Genomic DNA, 22,468 nt, shown 5'->3' on the forward strand with positions numbered 1-22,468 from the left:
TTTATGATGAGTGTAAAAAATAATCCTGTAAGCTAAAGTTGATAGTCTGCAAAAGACATGCATTGATATAAAATACTAACTCTGGTCAAACGTCTCCATTTTACCACCTGGCCCTCAGCTGCCTGCTCAACCAAAACACACAGAATGCAACTCATCCAAGACAGGCAACAGCCATTTCCTCTTCTCTCCCCTCTATCCATTGAGACAGGGGGGCAAGGAAACCCCTCATTGGATGTGATGGATGACATGCAGGCGGAACTAAATGGCTAATGTATGGATGGCTATGAGGGCAGAGGGGATTCAGATTCCCATGGTTACGCTGAGGGGGCGGGAACAGAACAAGGAAGTGTTTGTATGTGTCTTCGGGCATTGGTGTCAGACCGATGGGATCATTTGTGTTTCAACAAACAGCAGCCCTGGCATTCTATAAAGCTGAGGGATGGGGTATGTGTATAGGTATACCATTAATGGAAAGGACAATTAAACAGCTATAAATATTGCAGATTGCACCTTGAATGTCTCTGTTAAGGCATACAGGTACAGACACTTCACCTACTCGCCCTTCATGTTTGTGTCTGTGTCTTCTCATTCCAATGGGATGTGCTGGAACCTATTAGATGCACAATATAACCAAAAGTATGTGGAACATTGCTGAAGGGACTTGCTACCATTCAGCGAGAAGAGCATAAGTGAGGTTGGGCACTGATGTTGGGCGATTAGTCCTGGCTCACAGTCAGCTTTCCAATTCATTCCAAAGGTGTTCGATGGGGTTGAGGTCAGGGCTCTGTTCAGGCCAGACAAGTTCTTCCACACCGATCTCGACAAAAGATTTCTGTATGAACCTTGCTTTGTCCACGGGGACACTGTCATGCTGAAACAGGGAAGGGCCTTCACCAAACTGTTACTTCAAAGTTAGAAACATAGAATTGTCTGGAATGTCATTGTATGGTGTAGCGTTCAGATTTCCCATCACAGGAACAAAGGGGCCTAGCCCGAACCATGAAAAACAGCCCCAGACCATTATTCCTCCTCCACAAAACTTTTGGGACTATGCATTCAGGCAGGTAGCATTCTCCTGGCATCCACCAAACCCATATTCGTCTGTCGGCCTGCCAGATGGTGAAGCGTGATTCATTACTCCAGAGAATGCGTTTCCACGGCGGTGGTGAGCTTTATACCACTACAGCAGAAACTTTGCGTTGCGCATGGCAATCTTATGCTTATGTGCGGCTGCTCAGCCATGGAAACCCATTTCATGAAGCTCCCAGCTCCCAGTTATTGTGCTGACTTTGCTTCCAGTGGCAGTTTGGAACTTGGTAGTGAATTTTGCAACTGAGGACAGACTATTTTTACATGCTATGCTTTATAGCACTCAGCGGTCCCATTTTGTGAGCTTGTATGGCCTACCACTTCGCTGCTGAGCCGTTGTTGCTCCTAGACGTTTCCATTTCACAATAACAGGACTTACAGTTGACCGGGTCAACTCTAGCAGGGCAGAAATGTTATGAACAGACTTGCTGGAAATGTAGCATCCTATGACGGTGCCATGTTGAAAGTCACTGAGCTCTTCAGTAAGGACATTCTGCTGCTAATGTTTGTCTATGGAGATTGCATGGCTGTGTGCTCGATTTTATACACCTGTCAGCAACGGGTGGGGCTGAAATAGCAGAATCCACTAACTTGAAGGGGTGTCAACATACTTTTGTATATATAGTGTACATCCAGTACATATACAACATATTCTTGAAACCATTAGGAATGTGTAGACTGAGAAAGAAAGAAATCATACCAATGTTTCCATTTAAATGTTTTATTATTTGAAAAGGAAATACCCTGACCCTGGATATAGAAATGTACAGTAACCTGGGTGAAATAGATTCAAATACAGTTATTTCATTTACAGATCAAACTACTATAAGATGTCGGTTGGTTTTTCAGGCACTTAGAATCACAAAAGTCTGTTTTATTTTCTTCACGCTACACAAGAACTGAATTCTTTGGTCCTTACGTTTTTAAGGAAAAGGCCATTTGAAACCACAGTCAGAACAGAATACAGCTTCCTGGTTTCTTATTTACATTTCCTTTTATGGATCCAAATATACTTCAAGTCCCCTATCAAGACTGGGAAGCTGAAAAGTTCTTCCGTCACATTTCAACCATTCTACACACATCAAAATAGACCACCAGTCTTCATCGTACATATATCAAAAGAAGCCAACGCTTCAGAACAGAAAAGAACAAACATCATAACAACGGCTCAAATCAGATTTACAGCAGTATTCATTGATATAATTTAGTGGGATGGGTTGCAACTGAAGATTTGGCAAAAAGATACAATACAATTTTTCCTTTTTTTGGTCCTCAGTGGACGTTGTCCTCAAGTCTCCCACAAGAAGCCATTTTGCTACAGGTGGACTGAGCAAAGCAATCTATCGAACTGCTCAGCTCACGTTACTATAAGACAGAGGGTGCGTCTACAATGGCACCCTATTCCCTATATAGTTTCCTGGTAATATAAAGTAGTGCACTACGTAGGGAATAGGCTACCATTTGGGAAACTAGTAGCTTAAAAAAACATAGTCCCCTTACGCTCCACTGATCCACCTCATTTAGCTACAAGGCAGCCATGTCCTGTGGTAAGAGTTACTATAAGAGCTACTCATGGGCGACTGGACCCTCGCTATGTAGTAGTTACTGAAGTTGACGTCTCTGACATAAGGCGCCGGCTGGTAGTAACAGGTGATGTTAGCCAGGGCCGGGATGGCGTTCTGCTCTGCCATGGCCCGTAGCGCCAGTGCCGAGATCAGTGCCAGAGTCTGGCGGCGCTCGTGTCCCATCAGGCACACGGTGCTCTCGTCCACCACATGCCGCAGCGTCACCAGGCAGTCGTAGCGCTTGTCCTCCATGCCATTGAAGTGGTTCTGGAGATACGCCTCCAGCTTCCGCTGCTGCTCGCCAATGTCCGGGAAGTCGATGAAGAAGCGTGAGCACATATAGCGCTGCAGAAGCTTCATCTGAGCCTCTGAGTCCGGTTTAAATCCCCGCACTAGCAGGTGGCAGTACTTCAGCAGTCCTCCGCCCCGGATCTCCTCGGGGCTGCGCGTGGCTATGGTCCTGGTGCGGAGGTGTCCCAGGGCCTCCTGGAAGTCCCCGTACATGCTCTCTCCGACCACAGTGGGGTGGAAGCTCTCAGACATGGACATGGCCGTCTCTGAGCAGCGGTCGAACAGCAGCAGTGAGTCCAGGCCGATCTGGAACGAGTCTACGCTGAACTCAAACTGCCTTCGGAGGGATTCCACAAACTTCAGCTCCACATTCTTCCCCGTGTTGTTGGAGAGGGAGATCAGGCTCCAGCGGTCTGTGTCGTTGCATACCTTCACCAGCTTCTGGACGTAGGCCTCTTTGAGGGTCATGGGCGAGACACGGCTGAGCCCCGGAGGTAGGAAGTCCACCAGGCTGTCCAGGACCACGTCTTTGACCACACGAAAGGTATTGTCATCAGTCAGGTTCAGGCCGAAGATGAGGTCCAAGTCCTTGTAGCCCAGGCCCGTGTCCTGGTGGAGCACATAACTGGCTGCTGAACCGTTCAGCTTCACATCTCGGACCACCACACCACGCTCCTGCAGTCGCGCCCGAACCACCTGCACAGGAGAGACAGAGACATGGGTGAGTGATCTGAGAGATACTATTAGAAAGACACTTTATTGTCGATTTTCTTTTCCAATCAAATACGTTTTTTAGTCATTTGTTTTCTTGCAATTGATCTGAGAAAGCAGGTCATTCCTGGAGGACCGAGTGTCTGCTGGTTTTGGGCATTTCCTTTCATTTTGTGTCCAACTAAGACCTAGACAACAGGTGAGGGAAGTTCCTACCTAATCAGTGGCCTTAATTGATCAATCAAGTACAAGCGAGGAGTGAAAACCTGCAGACAGCCCTCCATGGAATGAGTTTGACATCTGTGTGATAGAGAGATAACATGCCACTGCAAGTCGAAACGTTGCTATAATGGTCAATGCCTCTTCTTTTGAAATGGTAATATTTCCATTTCAATCAAGGAATGGTTCACCTAGCTTTCAGCCAATGTTCGTAACAGTAAAGACAAAATAATAGCATACAATAATTTGTTGTGTGGATGAGAATAGAGAGGGACTCCATTATCCATTTGATATTTTAAGTAGAAATTGTGAACCAATATTGAATTTGAAAAGCCTGTTATATTAAATTAAGTTCCTTATACCAGACTGAGAAGTCAATAAATTCTTTCTAAAAAAATAATTCAACATTTTGACATGTCCCTTCATCAACCCCATGTCAGTTCTAGGAAGATTTCAACCCACTAAATCCAAAAATCATCTTTTTGAAGATGATTATTTATTTCATGTGATTGGTGACTCATTTACATCTGACCCTCATTTGAAGGTCAGCTCCGTTAAGTGAACTTAACTGTCATTTTAATATGGTGAAGCTACTCCTTTTTAAATATTTTTTTCACAAGAAATATTGAACATCTAATAGCTAGTTCTACTCTTTTGGACAATCTTCTGGTATTTTGTGGTGGAAAACTGAGCGGGTTGAGTACAACACGTCAAGCCTTTTACCTATAGATAGACAGGCTAGAAATGTTTTATCAATTTAATTGAGTTTTTGTGAAGCTTGCATTCAATTGCCACTCCCAGTTGCAAACAACAAGCTTCCATTCCCCCTGTCATGAGGGGATTCATGGCTGATTTATGATGGAATTGGCAATAATGTTACTGTCAACCCTGCTACTTTACTATTGTCATTTTTTAAATTGAACCTCTTGAGATGGGAAAACATGTTCCTGAACATGTGCTCATTATGACAGAATGCTAAAATGAAGTGGAATCAAGTTACACTTCTTCAAGTTACACTGAATTGGTGGAATGACCCAAATAATGACAGGCAACAACATTAAATAACAAATGTAATCATTCATTTCTGTTTTTCCAATGCACAATCTTTAAATTTGATCATGAACTCCCTATTTTCATAAAAAATACAAATATCTCTCTTTCTCTTATCCAGAGAGATGACACTGAAGAGATTAAAACCCTCTGACTGGACAATAATATCCCCTATGCTTGCCAGCTACTTTAAAGTCCCTTGTCCTACATATAGTCTCTAGCTTGTAAAAAGCCCACAATACAGAGTTACTGTAGCTCAGCTGATGAAGATCGGGTGGACCTAAAGTTCCCTTAGTTATGCATGGAGAATCAGAGATTTCTCTGCGGGACACAGCAAGCCAGGGCTTGTATTTTTGTCTCTAACTTCAGGAGGAACTCCAGCTGACCTGAAGATTATCTAGAAGAAAACGTACAAATCTGTGTGACGTAGACAAATGGGGTTGGGTTGTGAACTTATAAAAACTCTGGTATGATTGTGCCAACATACTTGGCAAAGATATGGTTCATGAGCTTATTGGGTCACAGAACAGAACCGTCAGGGGTGGATCCTGGAGTTAAGGGAAACTGCTGAAGCTAAGAAAAGGCAGCGGAGATATTTCAAGCTTCCTGACTGTTACAGCTCTCCAAAGAGGAAATCAAGAAACTGGGACAATCCTTAACAGGCATGACCATGGTTACCAAGTACACACACTTGGTATATTTATCCAGACACTGATCCAAGTTTTCAACCAGGTATCTAGTCTGTATACGTACACATTCGCACAATCCCTTCCAGGTCGGATCAAGTTCGCAAGTTAAGCCTAAGACAGACATTACAACATAAGCTATCCACTTTCCCTACTATCAAAATACCTCTTTCATGCAGTTGTTGTCCACAACTTTGCTACAGTGCCAACATTTCATTAAAAAAATGTATATCTGTATGAGTCACCACCCACAGTGAAATATGGTTTTAACCAGCTCAGGATAGGAATGTTTCCTGACCCACTGGACACAAACTGGTTGAATCAACGTTGTTTCCACCTCATTTCAATGAAATCACGTTGAACCAACGTGGAGTAGACGTTGAATTGGCATCTGTGCCCAAAGGGGAGCATGTACTTTTGTTTCGTAAAACACACGCACGCATGCACATACACCCACACGCATAGACACACTCACACACACAAAGCTGTGTCTGAGGAATTAGGTTATGTTGGCTTCACCACTATGCTAGGAAAGGAGAGTATCCTGCCAAGTCTCTGCTGCCTGACTTATGTAGCTAGATCCCCATTCATGAATTTAGGTAACGGCCTCCTGCCTACCAACCTAAAAACAAAGTCAGACTAAAAAACAGACTAATTGAAACATGCATAATATGTGTGTTGGGCTCCTTCTCTTCCCAAACTATTGCATCTTTTCAGGCCTTAATTGTAACCTCCTTTAAAGAATGTTGATTTTCAAAGCCAGTCCTTTTTAGGGGTGGAAATAATAGAGAATTGATTTTTCCAATAAAAGCACTTTAAGGAGCCCTGCTGTGCACATCTGTGTTGTGTTCCAATGAGAAAAGCAATCCGTTTCTAATGGTAAACCTCTAGAGAGATGATACCCTCTGGACAGATGGTCACTAATAAAAACATTCAACATTCAACATAGAATATTAAAAACATCCTGAATATTCTGTGAAAACCAGAATATATATGAATCAATTCCCATAGTCCTTGTGGAATAATCAACGTTGCATATATAGGAATTTATTGTATGGTTCAATGAATACAAATGAATATGTATGTCTATTGGAATTAGGTTGAACTAAGCTAAGAGGAGTATTAATTATACACTAAACCAAAATATAAAAGCAACATGTAAAGTGTTAGTCCCATGTTTCATGAGCTGAAATAAAAGATCCCAGAAATTCTCAAAATGCACAAAAATATTATTTCTCTCAAATTTTCTGCACAAATTTGTTACATCCCGGGTAGTGAGCATTTCTCCTTTGCCAAGATAATCCATCCACCTGACAGATGTGGCATATCAAGAAGCTGATTAAACAGCATAATCATTACACAGGTGCACCTTGTGCTGGGGACAATAAAAGGCCACTCTAAAATGTGCAGTTTTGTCACACAACACATTGCCAGAGGTTTCTCAAGTTTTGAGGGAGCGTGCATTTGGCATGCTGGCTGCAGGGATGTGCACCAGAGCTTTTGAAAGAGAATTGAATGTTCATTTCTCTACCATAAGCCGCCTCCAACCTCAGACCACTTGTATGGCATTGTGTAGGCGAGCGGTTTGCTTATGTCAACATTATGAACAGAGTACCCCATGGTGGCGGTGGGTTTTTGTATGGGCAGACATAAGCTACGGACCATGAACACAATGGCATTTTATCAATGGGAATTTGAGCGCACAGAAATACTGTGATGAGATCCTGAGGCCCATTGTTGTGCCATTCATCTGCCACCATCACCTCATGTTTCAGCATGAAAATGTAGTCCCATGTCGCAAGGATCTGTACACAATTCCTGGAAGCTGAAAATGTCCCAGTTCTTCCATGCATTCCATGCATACTCACCAGACATGTCAACCATTGAGCATGTTTGGGATGCTCTGGATCAACGTGTACGACAGCATGTTACAGTTCCCACTAATATCCAGCAACTTTGTGCAGCCATTGAAGAGGAGTGGGACAACATTCCACAGTCCACAATCAACAGCTTGATCAACTCTATGTAAAGGAGGTGTGCCGCGCTACATGACGAAAATGGTGGTCACACCAGATACAGACTGGTTTTCTGATCTACGCCCCTACTTTAAAAAAAAGGTATCTGTGACCAACAGATGCATATCCCAAGTCACGTGAAATCCATAGATTAGTGCCTAAATTAATGTATTTCAATTGACTGATTTCCTTAACTGTAACTTAGTCAAATATTTTTAATTGTTGCATGTTGCATTTATATTTTTGTTGTTTATTTTATATTCAGTATAATAAACAATAAGAACTGCCTTACTAAATATAGGGTTGGGCAGAGGGTATCAACCCATGATGAGACCATACAGATATACAGTCATACATACTGCTAGCCTGAAACAAATGATGAGGAGGATGTATTTTCCTTATATGGGCTGTTTTATATTTTACTGAGTACAAGGACAAGTAGGTCTAACTGAATGGAATAGGTCAACCTGAAAGACCCCCTTATAATGTCTTATAACACAAAAGGGTCTCCCAAAATAAGATGTAACCCCCTTCTTCCACCTCCTCTCCAAAAGTAGGCCATTCCATTCCTGCATTACGCAACAAGCACCTGGTGAAGTTGAGCGGAACATTTCCTCTCGACATCGAGCAGGAGTAGTAGACTTGTAAAAAAGCCACAAACTGACCAGACGGTGGCGTTGACAATGTCTTGGCGAGGCGTTACATACGGTCTCTTTGCATTCCTACTCCAGTCTGGAGGGTTTCCTCTAGAATTTAATTTACCTCAGTCTGGTAGTAGCATAAATAGCACCCTGTTCCCTATGCAGTGCACTACTTTTGACTAGAGCGCCATGGTAAAAAGTAGTGCACTATATAGGGAATAGGGTGCCATTTGGAACTGAACTGAATGTGTTATATTATTTCAGTGAGAAAACAGTCCCTGAAACAGCCGTTATCCAGCTAAACCCCATGGTCCTCTAAACTCCAGTTAGAACACTGCCTGGCCTGGACAGAGAGTCACAGAAAGACCCAGCCAAGCCAAGTATATGGCATCAGTAAATTAATGAGATGTTTAGTAGTCTATGACCCTGGCATCCGGTCCAGTCAGCCCAGAAGGCAAAGACAGCCCAGTCATATTATACTCAGTCAGTAGGATAACAGGAACAGATTATGGGTTTTTCCTCAGAGGTGAATGAGTTGCCTTGCTGTGGGTGGTCACGGCACCTGAACCAGCCATTAAACTAGACTAGAAATGGTACAGTATTCATTCATAAAACTAGACTGGTGATACAGTATTCATTCAATAAATTAGACTGATGATACAGTATTCATTCATAAATCTAGACTGGTATCAGTATTTATTATCATAAAACTAGACTGGTATACAGTATTTATTACCATAAAAGTAGACTGTTGATACAGTATTTATTACCATAAAACTAGACTGTTGATACAGTATTTATTGTCATAAAACTAGACTATTGATACAGTATTTGTTATCATAAAACTAGACTGTTGATACAGTATTTATTACCATAAAACTAGACTGTTGATACAGTATTTATTATCATAAAACTACACTGGTGATACACTATTTATTTTCATAAAACTAGACTATTGATACAGTATTTATTATCATAAAACTACACTGGTGATACACTACTTATTTTCATAAAACTAGACTGGTGACACAGTATTTATTATCCTAAAACTAGGCCGATGATACAGTATCTATTATCATAAAACTAGGCTGATGATGCAGTATTTATTATCATATAACTAGAATAATGATACAGTATTTTATCATAAAAGTAGACTGATGATACAGTATTTACTATCATAAAACTAGACTGATGATACAGTATTTACTATCATAAAACTAGACTGGTGATACAGAATTATTTATCATATAACTAGAATGATGATACAGTATTTATTATCATATAACTAGAATAATGATACAGTATTTTATCATAAAAGTAGACTGATGATACAGTATTTTATCATAAAAGTAGACTGATGATACAGTATTTACTATCATAAAACTAGACTGGTGATACAGAATTACTTATCATATAACTAGAATGATGATACAGTATTTATTATCATATAACTAGAATAATGATACAGTATTTTATCATAAAAGTAGACTGATGATACAGTATTTTATCATAAAAGTAGACTGATGATACAGTATTTTATCATAAAACTAGACTGGTGATACAGTATTTATTATCATAAAACTAGACAGATGATACAGTGTTTATTATCATAAAACTAGACTGGTGATACAGTATATATTATCATACAACTAGACTGGTGATACAGTATTTATTATCATAAAACTAGACTGGTGATAGAGTATATATTATCATACAACTAGACTGGTGATAGAGTATATATTATCATAAAACTAGACTGGTGATAGAGTATATATTATCATACAACTAGACTGGTGATACAGTATATATTATCATACAACTAGACTGGTGATACAGTATATATTATCATACAACTAGACTGGTGATAGAGTATATATTATCATAAAACTAGACTGGTGATAGAGTATATATTATCATACAACTAGACTGGTGATACAGTATATATTATCATACAACTAGACTGGTGATACAGTATATATTATCATAAAACTAGACTGGTGATAGAGTATATATTATCATACAACTAGACTGGTGATACAGTATATATTATCATACAACTAGACTGGTGATACAGTATATATTATCATAAAACTAGACTGGTGATAGAGTATATATTATCATAAAACTAGACTGGTGATAGAGTATATATTATCATACAACTAGACTGGTGATACAGTATATATTATCATACAACTAGACTGGTGATAGAGTATATATTATCATAAAACTAGGATAGTCCAGATTCGAAAACTACTTAATTAAACAGACTACATTCTAAAGGGAGAGAGAGAGAGTGAGAGAGTGAGAGAGTGAGTGAGTGGGAGAGAGAAAGATAGAGAGAGAGAGAGATTTGAAGAAGAGAGAGAGAGAGAGAGCGAAAGAGAGAGAGATTTGAAGAAGAAAAACTAGTCAGGCATACCATTTAATTTTATGGGCCAATGTTGAGTTCAGCTGGCATTTCACCACAATTGCCTCCTTGAAAGCCAGCAACAGGAAAGCACACGCCTATATGTAGAGGTCTAACAGAGCTATACACTGTAATGTAAGACCAAACTATGTTCATGGAGACGTTTGGTGTCATTGTGTCAATCCGTCTCACCAACAATAGACTGAAAGAGGAGTTGGCTTACAATCTGGCAGGGCCCACAACAGAACCAGGTGACTGGGATAGTATTGTGGTGTGTGTGAGTGTGTGAGTGCTTTGGGTCTACTCTTACCACACTGACACCATGCCAACCTTGTCAAGAGTCCTGACCCACCTAGGCCCCTGTTACTGGTGTGACCAACTAGCTAATCTAGTTTCCTTATCCTGCCCCAGAAATGGAAGCCATCGCCCCCACCCAGGAAAGAAGAGCTCACTTCAAGTAAGCTCACTATGGTGAAATGAGAGCAGGAACAAAACAAAAACATAGGAAAACATCTGCCTTAGGCTTTGCCCTTACTGTGTTCTACTCTATTCTAGAATCTACACCCTGAATTTGATATGAGCAAACCTGGAAAAAGTGTGTTCCCTTTTCTTGACTGGCCAAGCCAAGTAAAACAGATTAGCACCCATAGCTCTACTTCCACCCTTCCACCCTACTGTTAACATGAAGTAATATCTGATCTGATCTGACACACTAATAAACATTCAACGTCTGGATATGTAATCGTGGCTGTATAACACCACTGGGTAGGCCTACTGGGTAGTGTGTATGTGTGTGTATGTGTGTCACAGGAGGTTGCTAAGAGGAGGACGGCTCATAATAATATCCGGAACGGAGGAAATGGAATGGCATCAAACACATGGAAACCGTGTTTTTGATGTACAGTACTAGTCAAAAGTTTGGATCCACCTACTCATTCAAGGGTTTTTCTTTATTTGTACTATTTTCAACATTGTTTAATGATAGTAAAGACAATCAAAACTCTGAAATAACACATATAGAATCATGTAGTAACCAAAAAAGTGTTAAACAAATTCAAAATATATTTTATATTTGAAATTCTTCAAAGTAGCCACCCTTTGCCTTGATGACAGCTTTGCACAATCTCGGCATTCTCTCAACCAGCTTCACCTGGAATGCTTTTACAGGAGGTCTTATAGGAGTTCCCACATACGCTGAGCACTTGTTGGCTGGCTTTCCTTCACTCTGCCATCCAACTCATCCCTAATCATCTCAATTGGATTGAGGTCGGGTGATTGCGAAGGCTAGATCATCTGATACAGCACTCCATCACTCTCCTTCTTGGTCGAATAGCCCTTACACAGCCTGGAGGTGTGTTGGGTCATTGTCCTGTTGAAAAACAAATCACAGTCCCACTAAGGGCAGAATGCTGTGGAAGCCATGCTGGTTGTGTGCCTTGAACTCTAAATAAATCACAGACAGTGCCACCAGCAAAGCACCCCCACACCATCACACCTCCTCTTTCATGCGTCACAGTGGGAACTACACATGTGGAGTTCATCCATTCACCTACTCTGCGTCTCACAAAGACACAGCGGTTGGAACCAAAAATCTCAAATTTGGACTCATCAGACTAAAGGATGGATTTCCACCGGTCTAATGTCCATTGCTCATGTTTCTTGGTGCAAGCAAGTCTCCTTTTGTTATTGTTATCTTTTAGTAGTGGTTTCTTTGCAGAAATTCAACCATGATTCACACAATCTACTCTGAACAGTTGATGTTGAGATGTGTCTGTGAAAAATTGATTTGGGTTGCAATTTCTGAGGCTTGTAACTAATGAACTTATCCTCTGCAGCAGAGGTAACTTTGGGTCTTCCTTTCCTGTGGCGGTCCTCATGAGAGCCAGTTTCAAGAGAGCCAGTTTCATGCTTGATGGTTTTTGCGACTGCACTTCAAGAAACTTTCAAAGTTCTTGAAATTTTCCGGATTGATTGACCTTCATGCCTTGAAGTAATAATGGAATTATTTGGACTTGATCTTTTACCAAATAGGGCTATCTTTTGTATATCACCTCTACCTTGTCATAACACAACTGATTGGCTCAAACACAAATGACCTTTTACATTTAAAAAATAAATATATAATTTTTTACCCCCTTTTCTCCTCAATTTCGTGGTATCCAATTGTTAGTAATTACTATCTTGTCTCATCGCTACAACTCCCGTACGGGCTCGGAAGAAGGTCAAAAGCCATGCGTCCTCTGAAACACAACCCAACCAAGCTGCACTGCCTCTTAACACAGCACGCATCCAACCCGGAAGCCAGACGCACCAATGTGTCGGAGGAAACACAGTGCACCTGGTGACCTTGGTTAGTGTGCACTGCGCCCGGCCCGCCACAGGAGTCGCTGGTACGCGATGAGACAAAAGATATCCTTACCGGCCAAGCCCTCCCTAACCCGGACGACGCTAGGCCAATTGTGCGTCGCCCCACGGACCTGGGACAGAGCCTGGGCACAAACCCAGAGTCCCTGGTGGCACAGCTAGCGCTGCGATGCAGTGCCCTAGACCACTGCACCACCCGGGAGGCCCCCACAAATTAACTTTTGACAAGGCACACCTGCTAATTAATTGAAATGCATTCCAGGTAACTACCTCATGAAGCTGGTTGAGAGAATGCCAAGAGTGTGCAAAGCTGTCATCATGGCAAAGGGTGGCTGCTATGAAGAATCTCAAATATAAAATATTTTTAGACTTGTTTAACACTTTTTTGGTTACAACATGATTCCATATGTGTTATTTTATAGTTTTGATGTGTTTACTATTATTCTACAATGTGTGTGTATGTGTGTGTGTGTGGAGGCCTATTGTGAAGTTCCTCAGGACTGTCAACCCATTGTGGGCTTATCTCCCCACAATCCACTGCACTAAATCAGCAATGGTGACACTTCTCTTTTACACCTCCCACGGCGCGCACACACACACAACAATATGGAGCCACACCATAAATAGATGTTATCTAGATGACAGTTTTTCAATAAACACCCCCTATTGAGAGCCCTGTGGAACACCTCGAAGAACACATATTTCTGGCCACAAGGGGAAAAAACATTTTGGTCCTGGGTTGGATCAGTTGGTTTTCCAGGCAGGAGAGAGGGAGGAAGGGAAAACATCACTGAAGATGTGTACTATTGCTTACTGCCAGTGGTATGGGACTGGATGGCCAGCCAGAGCCTACTGGGGACTTTTCCAGCCTGGGTGTTTTCTACGAGAACAACATGGATACAGCATACATCCTCACATAGGTCTGACCTACCAATACAGATCACAGGCCTACATTTCATTAATGAAAGCTACACGAGACAAGAGGAAACTTTTCCATTCTCAATTCCTCTATATTCTGCCCAATTGTAATTCAATATACAGTACCTTACTTTCTCTCCCTCTATGTGTAAAAGTTCTATCGTTTTGTAGACCAATGAAATGACTCTGGTCGCAGAAGGATTGGAATGAGAAAGTGGAAAATGTCAGTTAAAGCATTAGATCATCTGCTCCTTGAGATCTCCTCCTGTCTGTTAAAGTGAATGTAAATAACAGGATTCACGAGTCATGATTCAATGCAATGGATGGATATTACAATACCTTTAGTAGACTATTGTAAAAATACATTGTATGAGCATGCCAAAAGGACGGGCACAGAAGCATATTCACAGATGGTATCTGAATATTTGAAGAATATTGGAGCTTTTTATCCTCACCCACAGCACTGAAAAATGTGCTATTATTATGCTATTACATAAATAAGACATGGTTAGACTTGGAATGTTCCCAAAATACACCGCCTTCCTGACTCTACTTACTTCTCAAATTCAACTGTACAGTGCGTATGCATGTGTAGCCTATGTGCGTTAAAGTGTGCAAGCGTGAGTGCGTGCGAGCGTGTTTAAAAAAAATCTTTCACACACATTCCTGAGTTGGCTATTCATTCACTAAAGCAATTTATGATTAGACTGAATTAAATAAATATTGAACTATTTTTTTTTTAAATAAGGAAAATAACAGTTAGGCTATATGTGATGAGTTTGGAAGTAGGCTAGAGAAAAGCATCGTCCCTCATTATCGGACTGATTGTGGTCCAGAACTCCCCAGACCAAAGCCGTTATCTCACCTGGACTATCTGCCGAGGCTGTACGGAAAGCGTCGGGAAGTTTCCGCGTCCGTGAATAGGGACGCTCTCTCCGAGGATGGAGTCCAACCTCTGCACCTGCTCCCAAGACAACACACACAACCGCCGACTCTGCTCCGACTCATCCCCGAAGGACATGATGGGACGGGGAAAGGTAGTGAAATCTTCGGTAGTGTTGGTGGATGTAGGCTATTATGGACAGTACCGAAGCAATTCCCAAAATAGGTGTTTCTTTTGAAGTTGGAATGAAACTTGAAATCTTCAATAAATCGTACAAAATCGCCCTAGTTGCGTTTCTCAGATGTCACTTAGAACATACGTTTCAAAACAATCTAGGCTAAAGGTCCGAGAGTTCTGCACATATAAAACATAGATCGGTAAACTAAACCGTTTGTCATCTCCAAAACTCTCCTGCGCTGTGACTGTGAAACACTTCTAACTGTAATCCAGTTGGGAGCATATTGACGGGTTTAAAGAAAATGGGATTAACATAAACGTCCTGATTGGTTGTGCGGGAGGTTTATGAATACCTCAACATACAGAAGACTACAAGAGGCCATGCGCACACACCCACTTCCCTTGCGTCAGTAGAGGCTAGTCTGCTGCTTTCATAGGATACTTCATAGGATACCACATTGGAGCTGCCATAATACCCATTACACTTAGTGGTCAAACAGGGAAATGGTCGTTTTCCACAATTCATTCTTCCCATAGGGGATTTTAGAAACACTTCAAATAAGGGCTGTGTTTCCTATGGGTTTACCCTGGCATGCCGTTTTGATAACCATGTAAATCTCTCTACAAAAATGTGACTTGTATCAATATATTTGTCTCTTTTTACTCTTAGATTCAAAAAGGCTATTTAGCATCAAAGTAGACATCATGCAAAACTACAAATCCCTGAATTGTCCATTAAAATAAATGTAGCCAAATGATTCATTACTATATTTAGCTAACATTAGATAGTTAATCCAGAGATTCTTACCTTTGCCTCAATTCGTCAGTCTCCTCCAGATCAACGTGGCCTTTGTAGTTATTTATGATAGCCACATGAGCAGCTAATTAACGTTTCATGGGGTAAATACAGGTGAGTATATTGATAAATGTCACCTTGTCCTAGAGAGATTTACATGTTTATCAAAACGTCACACCAGGGTAAAAGATTATAAGTATTTGTTTCTGTTACAGTGTAATCTGTATCTCCATTATGTCTTTATTGGTAACCTATCATTCACACTTTTCAAAACTGCCCTGACCAGCCGTCAACCTCACACTCTACAGTATAATTCAGTGGTTCTCAAACTTTTTGGATCCGGGGACCTTTTGTGATAGTAAATTAATCAAGGACCCATCATCAGTACTTGAGTTTGTTAAAGGAGTTTTACTTCATGACATTGGCAGTGCATGGACTGATGAACCAAGTCTCAGGCCCTTGGAAGGAACATTGTAGCTCTTTCCTGCAGTCAAATGATGTAGTGGCCTCATGGGTTGAATGTTATTAATGATATTTTTCATAATTTTATAATTCCATAAACAGGTGTTTCTATATCAAAAGGTTTTGTTATAATACAATATTCTGTGATGTATATAAAGTGTAATATTGGGATGTAAACTCAAAATGTAGTACATTTTAAGCCCATAACCATGTGTGTGAGGTGTATACTTTTGTTGCAAAGTAGATTTGTTTAACGGGCTAGGGTCCTTTTTTCTGAATTTCTGCCTGACTGACGTTCCCAAAGTAAACTACCTGTTACTCAGGCCCAGAAGCCAGGATATGCATATAATTGGTACCATTGGGTAGAAAACACTTTTAAGTTTGTAGAAATTAAAAATAATGTGTGAGACTATAACACAATAGATATGGTAGGTGACAATCCAAAGAAAAACCACCCAGAATATTTATTTTTTGAGAGCCCATGCTCTTCCAATGGAAAGTGTAGGGTCATATCCAAATCCAGCTTTCAGATTGCAATTCCTATGGCTTCCACTAGATGTCAACAGTCTTTGTTCAAGGTTTCAGGCTTGTTTCTTCCCAAACGAGGAAGAATTTTGAGTTTTAGTATTGGGAGTCAGAGTTGGAAATCAGTCTGTGCGAACATACTTCTTTCCGTATGAAATATTATGGTTTAATTACATTTGAGGGTACCTGAGGATTTAATAGAAACGTATTTTGACTTCTTTTAACAAAGTTTAGCGGTAGCTTTTTGGATTCCTTTCTCTGCATGTTGAACGAGTGATTACTCAAATCGATGCCGCCAACTAAACTGACTTTTTGGAATATAAAGAAGGATTTTATCTAACAAAACGACCATCTAAGTTGGGAACCTTTGGATTGCAAGTCAGAGGAAGATCTTCAAAGAATAGGTGAATATTTAATAGCTATTTGTGATTTTATGAAGCCTGGTTGAAAAATATTTTGATTTGGGGCACCGTCCTCAAACAATCGCATGGCATGTTTTCGCTGTAAATCCTACTGTAAAATGCAGTTGTTAGATGAACAAGACTTTAAGTTTTTAACCGATATAAGACACTTGTATGTACCTAAATGTTTAATATCCATAATCGTTATGATTATTTATTTGAATTGCGCGCCCTACAATTTCACCGGAAGTTGTCAACAGGTGTCCCACTGGCGCCTAGCCCTAATAAGTTTTTAAGGCTACCAAGAAACACTCTGTGTGACCCTGATTTAGCCCACTGCAGTAAAATGTTAAAGGCCCGGCTCTTGACATAGGAGAGACATTTAGCAATTTTCAAGCTAATTTCCTTCAATTCTACACTATTTTGTCATGGGGCAGAGAGATATTTTGTTGTTACAGGTTTAAAGCTAATATCCTGCTATTCTATACAATTTCCATGAGGCAGAGATAAACCGTTGCAGTTTTAAAACTTAAATTACAGTGAATCTATGTTAAAAAACAAAACATTTTTGGGAATACAAGAAAAAATGAGGATAATTGGTGGAATGCCAATATCCCAGTTAGCCTCCAGGTCCAGGGTTATTAAGAACATCAATTTTAGATTAATAATATTACATTTTATTGTACCTTCTAAACTTATTCCATTGATCCCTTAGCAAAAATGTGTTACATCTGTTGTTGTTAATCAATGTAAAAATACATATATTTTGGGATCTGGCGCGGACCCCCTGCAGTCCGCAGACCCCACTTTAATAACGGCTGTTATAACCCATGTTATAACCCCTGCTGTAACCCCTGTTATAACCCCTGTTATAACCCCTGCTATAATGAAGTGTCTCAGTGTGCGCGCATGCTTGCTTGTTTGTGGAAGGTGTCAGTCTCTCCCTACCAGCCCCCCTTACCAGTCTCCCTCTACCAGTCTCCCTCTACCAGTCTCCCTCTACCAGTCTCCCTCTACCAGTCTCCCTCTACCAGTCTCCCTCAACCAGTCTCCCTCTACCAGTCTCCCTCTACCAGTCTCCCTCTCGAAGCTTATGAATATGAGGGGCCCTGATGAGACTAACCAAGTTCAGCCAACAAGAGGAGAGGTTGGTATCATCATGGGGTATCGTTGACCTGAGCAGCTTATTGTCAACATATTCATGGTTTCCCTGACGTGGGGAAGGCGCTTGCGTCAGTAGGCTAATAATAACCCAGAACCAGGGGCAGGAGGGCCTCTCTGTATTCTCAAGATAACCACTTGACATTCTGTCCTGACAGTGAGTGCTGGTTAACATCCGTGTCCATGTTGTTGTATGGAAGAGCACACCTATAGGGGAACACTGCAGGAGAGAGTGAAGATTTAAAGGCAAAACACATGCTTGGCCGATGTGTCTAAAGAGAAAACAGGTGTGTGTGTGTGTGTGTGTTTGTGTGATTTGAATGAGGAAGTGACAGTAGGTCATAGTTACAGATACTTCAGGTCATGTTAGTTACACTTCCTTTATCATCAATTGGAAATCAGGTTTCACACAGGCATCAGGAGAAAAGAGTAGTACCATCATGCTGGCATGCATGGGAGTGGCACTTCTATTCATATAGGCCATTATCAGCTGCCAACACTAGAGGCTGGAGGACGGGTCTACAGTATGTATGCTGTCCTAACCTGCTCCTCTCAAAGAGGTAGAAAAACATAATCTGAAAGGAAGGACACGTCTTTAGACCTCAGAAACCTATCCAATGGACACGTTCCATTGATGACGATGGATGCAACTTTATTGAAACGTACCATTTTGACGATACCACAGTGGAGAGTGTCATAGCGGGGCATAAAGTTAATGGATTATGTAATAGTTCCACCAAGACCATGGAAACGTCAGGTACTCGTCCCCCCTTGGGAGATAGATTCAGAATCTCCTCATTGTCACCCATCATAATCAGCCCACATTTAGTCTATGGTTTATATGTGTATTTCTCACCATGTTGGGAGTAAAATCGGAGTATAACGCTTGTATGGGTGTCATTCCCAATAGATTGTAATGTCATCGTCACCTATCAGCGTTCCATTGATCTTTTACCTAATGTATGGCAAAGCCATTATACACTGAGTGTACAAAACCCATTATACACTTGGGAAACTGTTGAGCGTAAAATAATCCAGTGGCGTTGCAGTTCTTGACACAAACCGCTGCTCCTGGCACTGACCCCGTACAAAGGCACTTCAATCTTTTGCCTTGCCCATTCACCCTCCAAATGGCACGCCACTTCCTCTACACTGATTGAAGTGGATTTAACAAGTTGCATCATTAAGGGATCATAGCTTTCACCTGGATTTACCTGTTCAGTTTATATCATGGAAAGAGCAGGTGTTCATAATGTTTTGTACACTCAGTGTATACCCGTTCTGTACTAAGAGTTCAAGCAGAGTCTGTATGTCGTGTGTGTGCATGTGTGTGTGGGTTGGTGGAGGGGTGGGGTTGGATTGATGTGACGAAATAGTTCCTTGAACTATAAATCAGACACCAGTCGTCATGTTGATGATCAAACACACATCCTTACTCAACTTCACTTGTCCGCAAAACACAGATACGCCACAGATACAGAGTTCTGTTTTCCTAGAATTAGTGATTGTCACATTAGCTTCATGTTGCACTACAGGATACCATGGCAGTAAAACAAACACACACACAACCTGGAAGGACAGAGGTGTTGGGATGATAATGTACGGTAGTGCCGGGCCTTGAAGGAATAAGGTGTTGTCCATGCTCTGTTTGGCTTGAGGCCTCATCTGAGAGAGGATGTTGCCCAGAGAGCTACGGAATAAGCAAATCAAGACCAAGTCTTATGTAACCAAAGGGTAGATGAGGAGAACGGTTGATGGGTGGATGTCTTTTAGTAATATATTTTTTCTTCTGTACTGTGCTCCCCTCAAGGCAAGGACAGAATGTGAACAGCATGCTAACGTCATTGACACACACAATGACATGGAGCTGTGCCACAAACAGATGTTAGCGGGATTTTAGTGTTGACAGGTAAAACAAGGAGGTTGTCAACAGAGCTTTTGTTCAAAGGAACAAAGTGGATACAATAACAGGTAATCCAAGCTTACATCTCAAGGAGATAAAGAGTGTAGCCAGACAAGTTTCACATTTTGTCCTGGTTTTATTGATAGCATCAAAAAAACAAACAGGTTGTTCGCTGGTGATTTATCTGTCACAGGATACAGATAAGATCATGTCCTGTTATGTTGTGTCTGGACATCAAGTGACATTTAGTTTGGTCATTTCTCACTGGAATTAACACTTCTCTATGGGCCTGGTTCTATTAGTCTGGTCTCACTTCTTTATGGGCCTGGTTCTATTAGTCTGGTCTCACTTCTCTATGGGCCTGGTTCTATTAGTCTGGTCTCACTTCTCTATGGGCCTGGTTCTATTAGTCTGGTCTCACTTCTTTATGGGCCTGGTTCTATTAGTCTGGTCTCATTTCTTTATGGGCCTGGTTCTATTAGTCTGGTCTCACTTCTTTATGGGCCTGGTTCTATTAGTCTGGTCTCACTTCTTTATGGGCCTGGTTCTATTAGTCTGGTCTCACTTCTCTATGGGCCTGGTTCTATTAGTCTGGTCTCACTTCTTTATGGGCCTGGTTCTATTAGTCTGGTCTCACTTCTTTATGGGCCTGGTTCTATTAGTCTGGTCTCACTTCTCTATGGGCCTGGTTCTATTAGTCTGGTCTCACTTCTCTATGGGCCTGGTTCTATTAGTCTGGTCTCACTTCTTTATGGGCCTGGTTCTATTAGTCTGGTCTCACTTCTTTATGGGCCTGGTTCTATTAGTCTGGTCTCACTTCTCTATGGGCCTGGTTCTATTAGTCTGGTCTCACTTCTCTATGGGCCTGGTTCTATTAGTCTGGTCTCACTTCTCTATGGGCCTGGTTCTATTAGTCTGGTCTCACTTCTCTATGGGCCTGGTTCTATTAGTCTGGTCTCACTTCTCTATGGGCCTGGTTCTATTAGTCTGGTCTCACTTCTTTATGGGCCTGGTTCTATTAGTCTGGTCTCACTTCTCTATGGGCCTGGTTCTATTAGTCTGGTCTCACTTCTTTATGGGCCTGGTTCTATTAGTCTGGTCTCACTTCTCTATGGGCCTGGTTCTATTAGTCTGGTCTCACTTCGTTATGGGCCTGGTTCTATTAGTCTGGTCTCACTTCTCTATGGGCCTGGTTCTATTAGTCTGGTCTCACTTCTCTATGGGCCTGGTTCTATTAGTCTGGTCACACTTCTCTATGGGCCTGGTTGTTGAGGTGGGTTGCTAGGGAACGCCTGCGCCAGAAAGGTACAAAAAATGTAAATAAAAAAAAATATATATATATTTAGCCTTTATTTAACCTCTCTGGTATATGTGGGACGAAGGGAAAATGCAGAGCGCCAAATTCAAATAAATTACCAAAAATCCAACTTAAATCACACATGCAAGATAGCAAATTAAAGCTACACATGTCAGATTTCAAAAAGGCTTTTCGGCGAAAGCAAACGATGCTATTATCTGAGGATAGCACCTCCGTAAACAAAGAGAGAAACCATATTTCAACCCTGCAGGCGCGACACAAAACGCAGAAATAAAAATATAATTCATGCCTTACCTTTGAAGAGCTTATTTTGTTGGCACTCTAATATGTACCATAAACATCACAAATTGTCCTTTTGTTCGATTAATTCCGTCGATATATATCCAAAATGTCCATTTATTTGGCACGTTTTATCCAGAAAAACACTGGTTCCAACTTGCGCAACGTGACTACAAAATATCTCAAAAGTTGCCTGTAAACTTTGCCAAAACATTTCAAACTACTTTTGTAATACAACTTTAGGTATTTTTTTACATAAATAATCGATCAAATTGAAGACGGGATGATCTGTGTTCAATACAGGAAGAAAACAAACTGGTCACGCGCCTCTAACAGTACACTTCAAGTGACCCTTGTTCAAGATGGCCGTACTTCTTCATTACACAAAGGAATAACCTCAACCAACTGTTGACATCCAGTGGAAGCGATAGGAACTGCAAGAAGGTCCCTTAGAAATCTGGATTCCCAATGAAAACCCATTGAAAAGAGTGACCTAAAAAATATATATCTGAATGGTTTGTCTTCTGGGTTTCGCCTGCTAAATAAGTTCTGTTATACTCACAGACATGATTCAAACAGTTATAGAAACTTCAGAGTGTTTTCAATC

At 41.0% G+C, this 22,468-nt stretch overlaps 1 protein-coding gene across 1 annotated transcript; it reads right to left on the minus strand.

Moving 5' to 3' along the window:
* Positions 1-1,794: 1,794 nt before the first annotated feature.
* LOC109903109 (terminal nucleotidyltransferase 5A-like) lies at positions 1,795-15,367 on the minus strand. Its single transcript, XM_020499734.2, has 2 exons — positions 14,822-15,367; positions 1,795-3,641 (listed from the first exon to the last, which is right to left on the minus strand). The coding sequence occupies exons 1-2, from the start codon at positions 14,975-14,977 to the stop codon at positions 2,610-2,612; spliced, it is 1,188 nt and encodes a 395-aa protein (XP_020355323.1). The 5' UTR covers positions 14,978-15,367; the 3' UTR covers positions 1,795-2,609.
* Positions 15,368-22,468: the final 7,101 nt, after the last annotated feature.

This window comes from Oncorhynchus kisutch, linkage group LG14 (genome assembly GCF_002021735.2).
Source record: "Oncorhynchus kisutch isolate 150728-3 linkage group LG14, Okis_V2, whole genome shotgun sequence".
Taxonomy (NCBI): domain Eukaryota; kingdom Metazoa; phylum Chordata; class Actinopteri; order Salmoniformes; family Salmonidae; genus Oncorhynchus; species Oncorhynchus kisutch.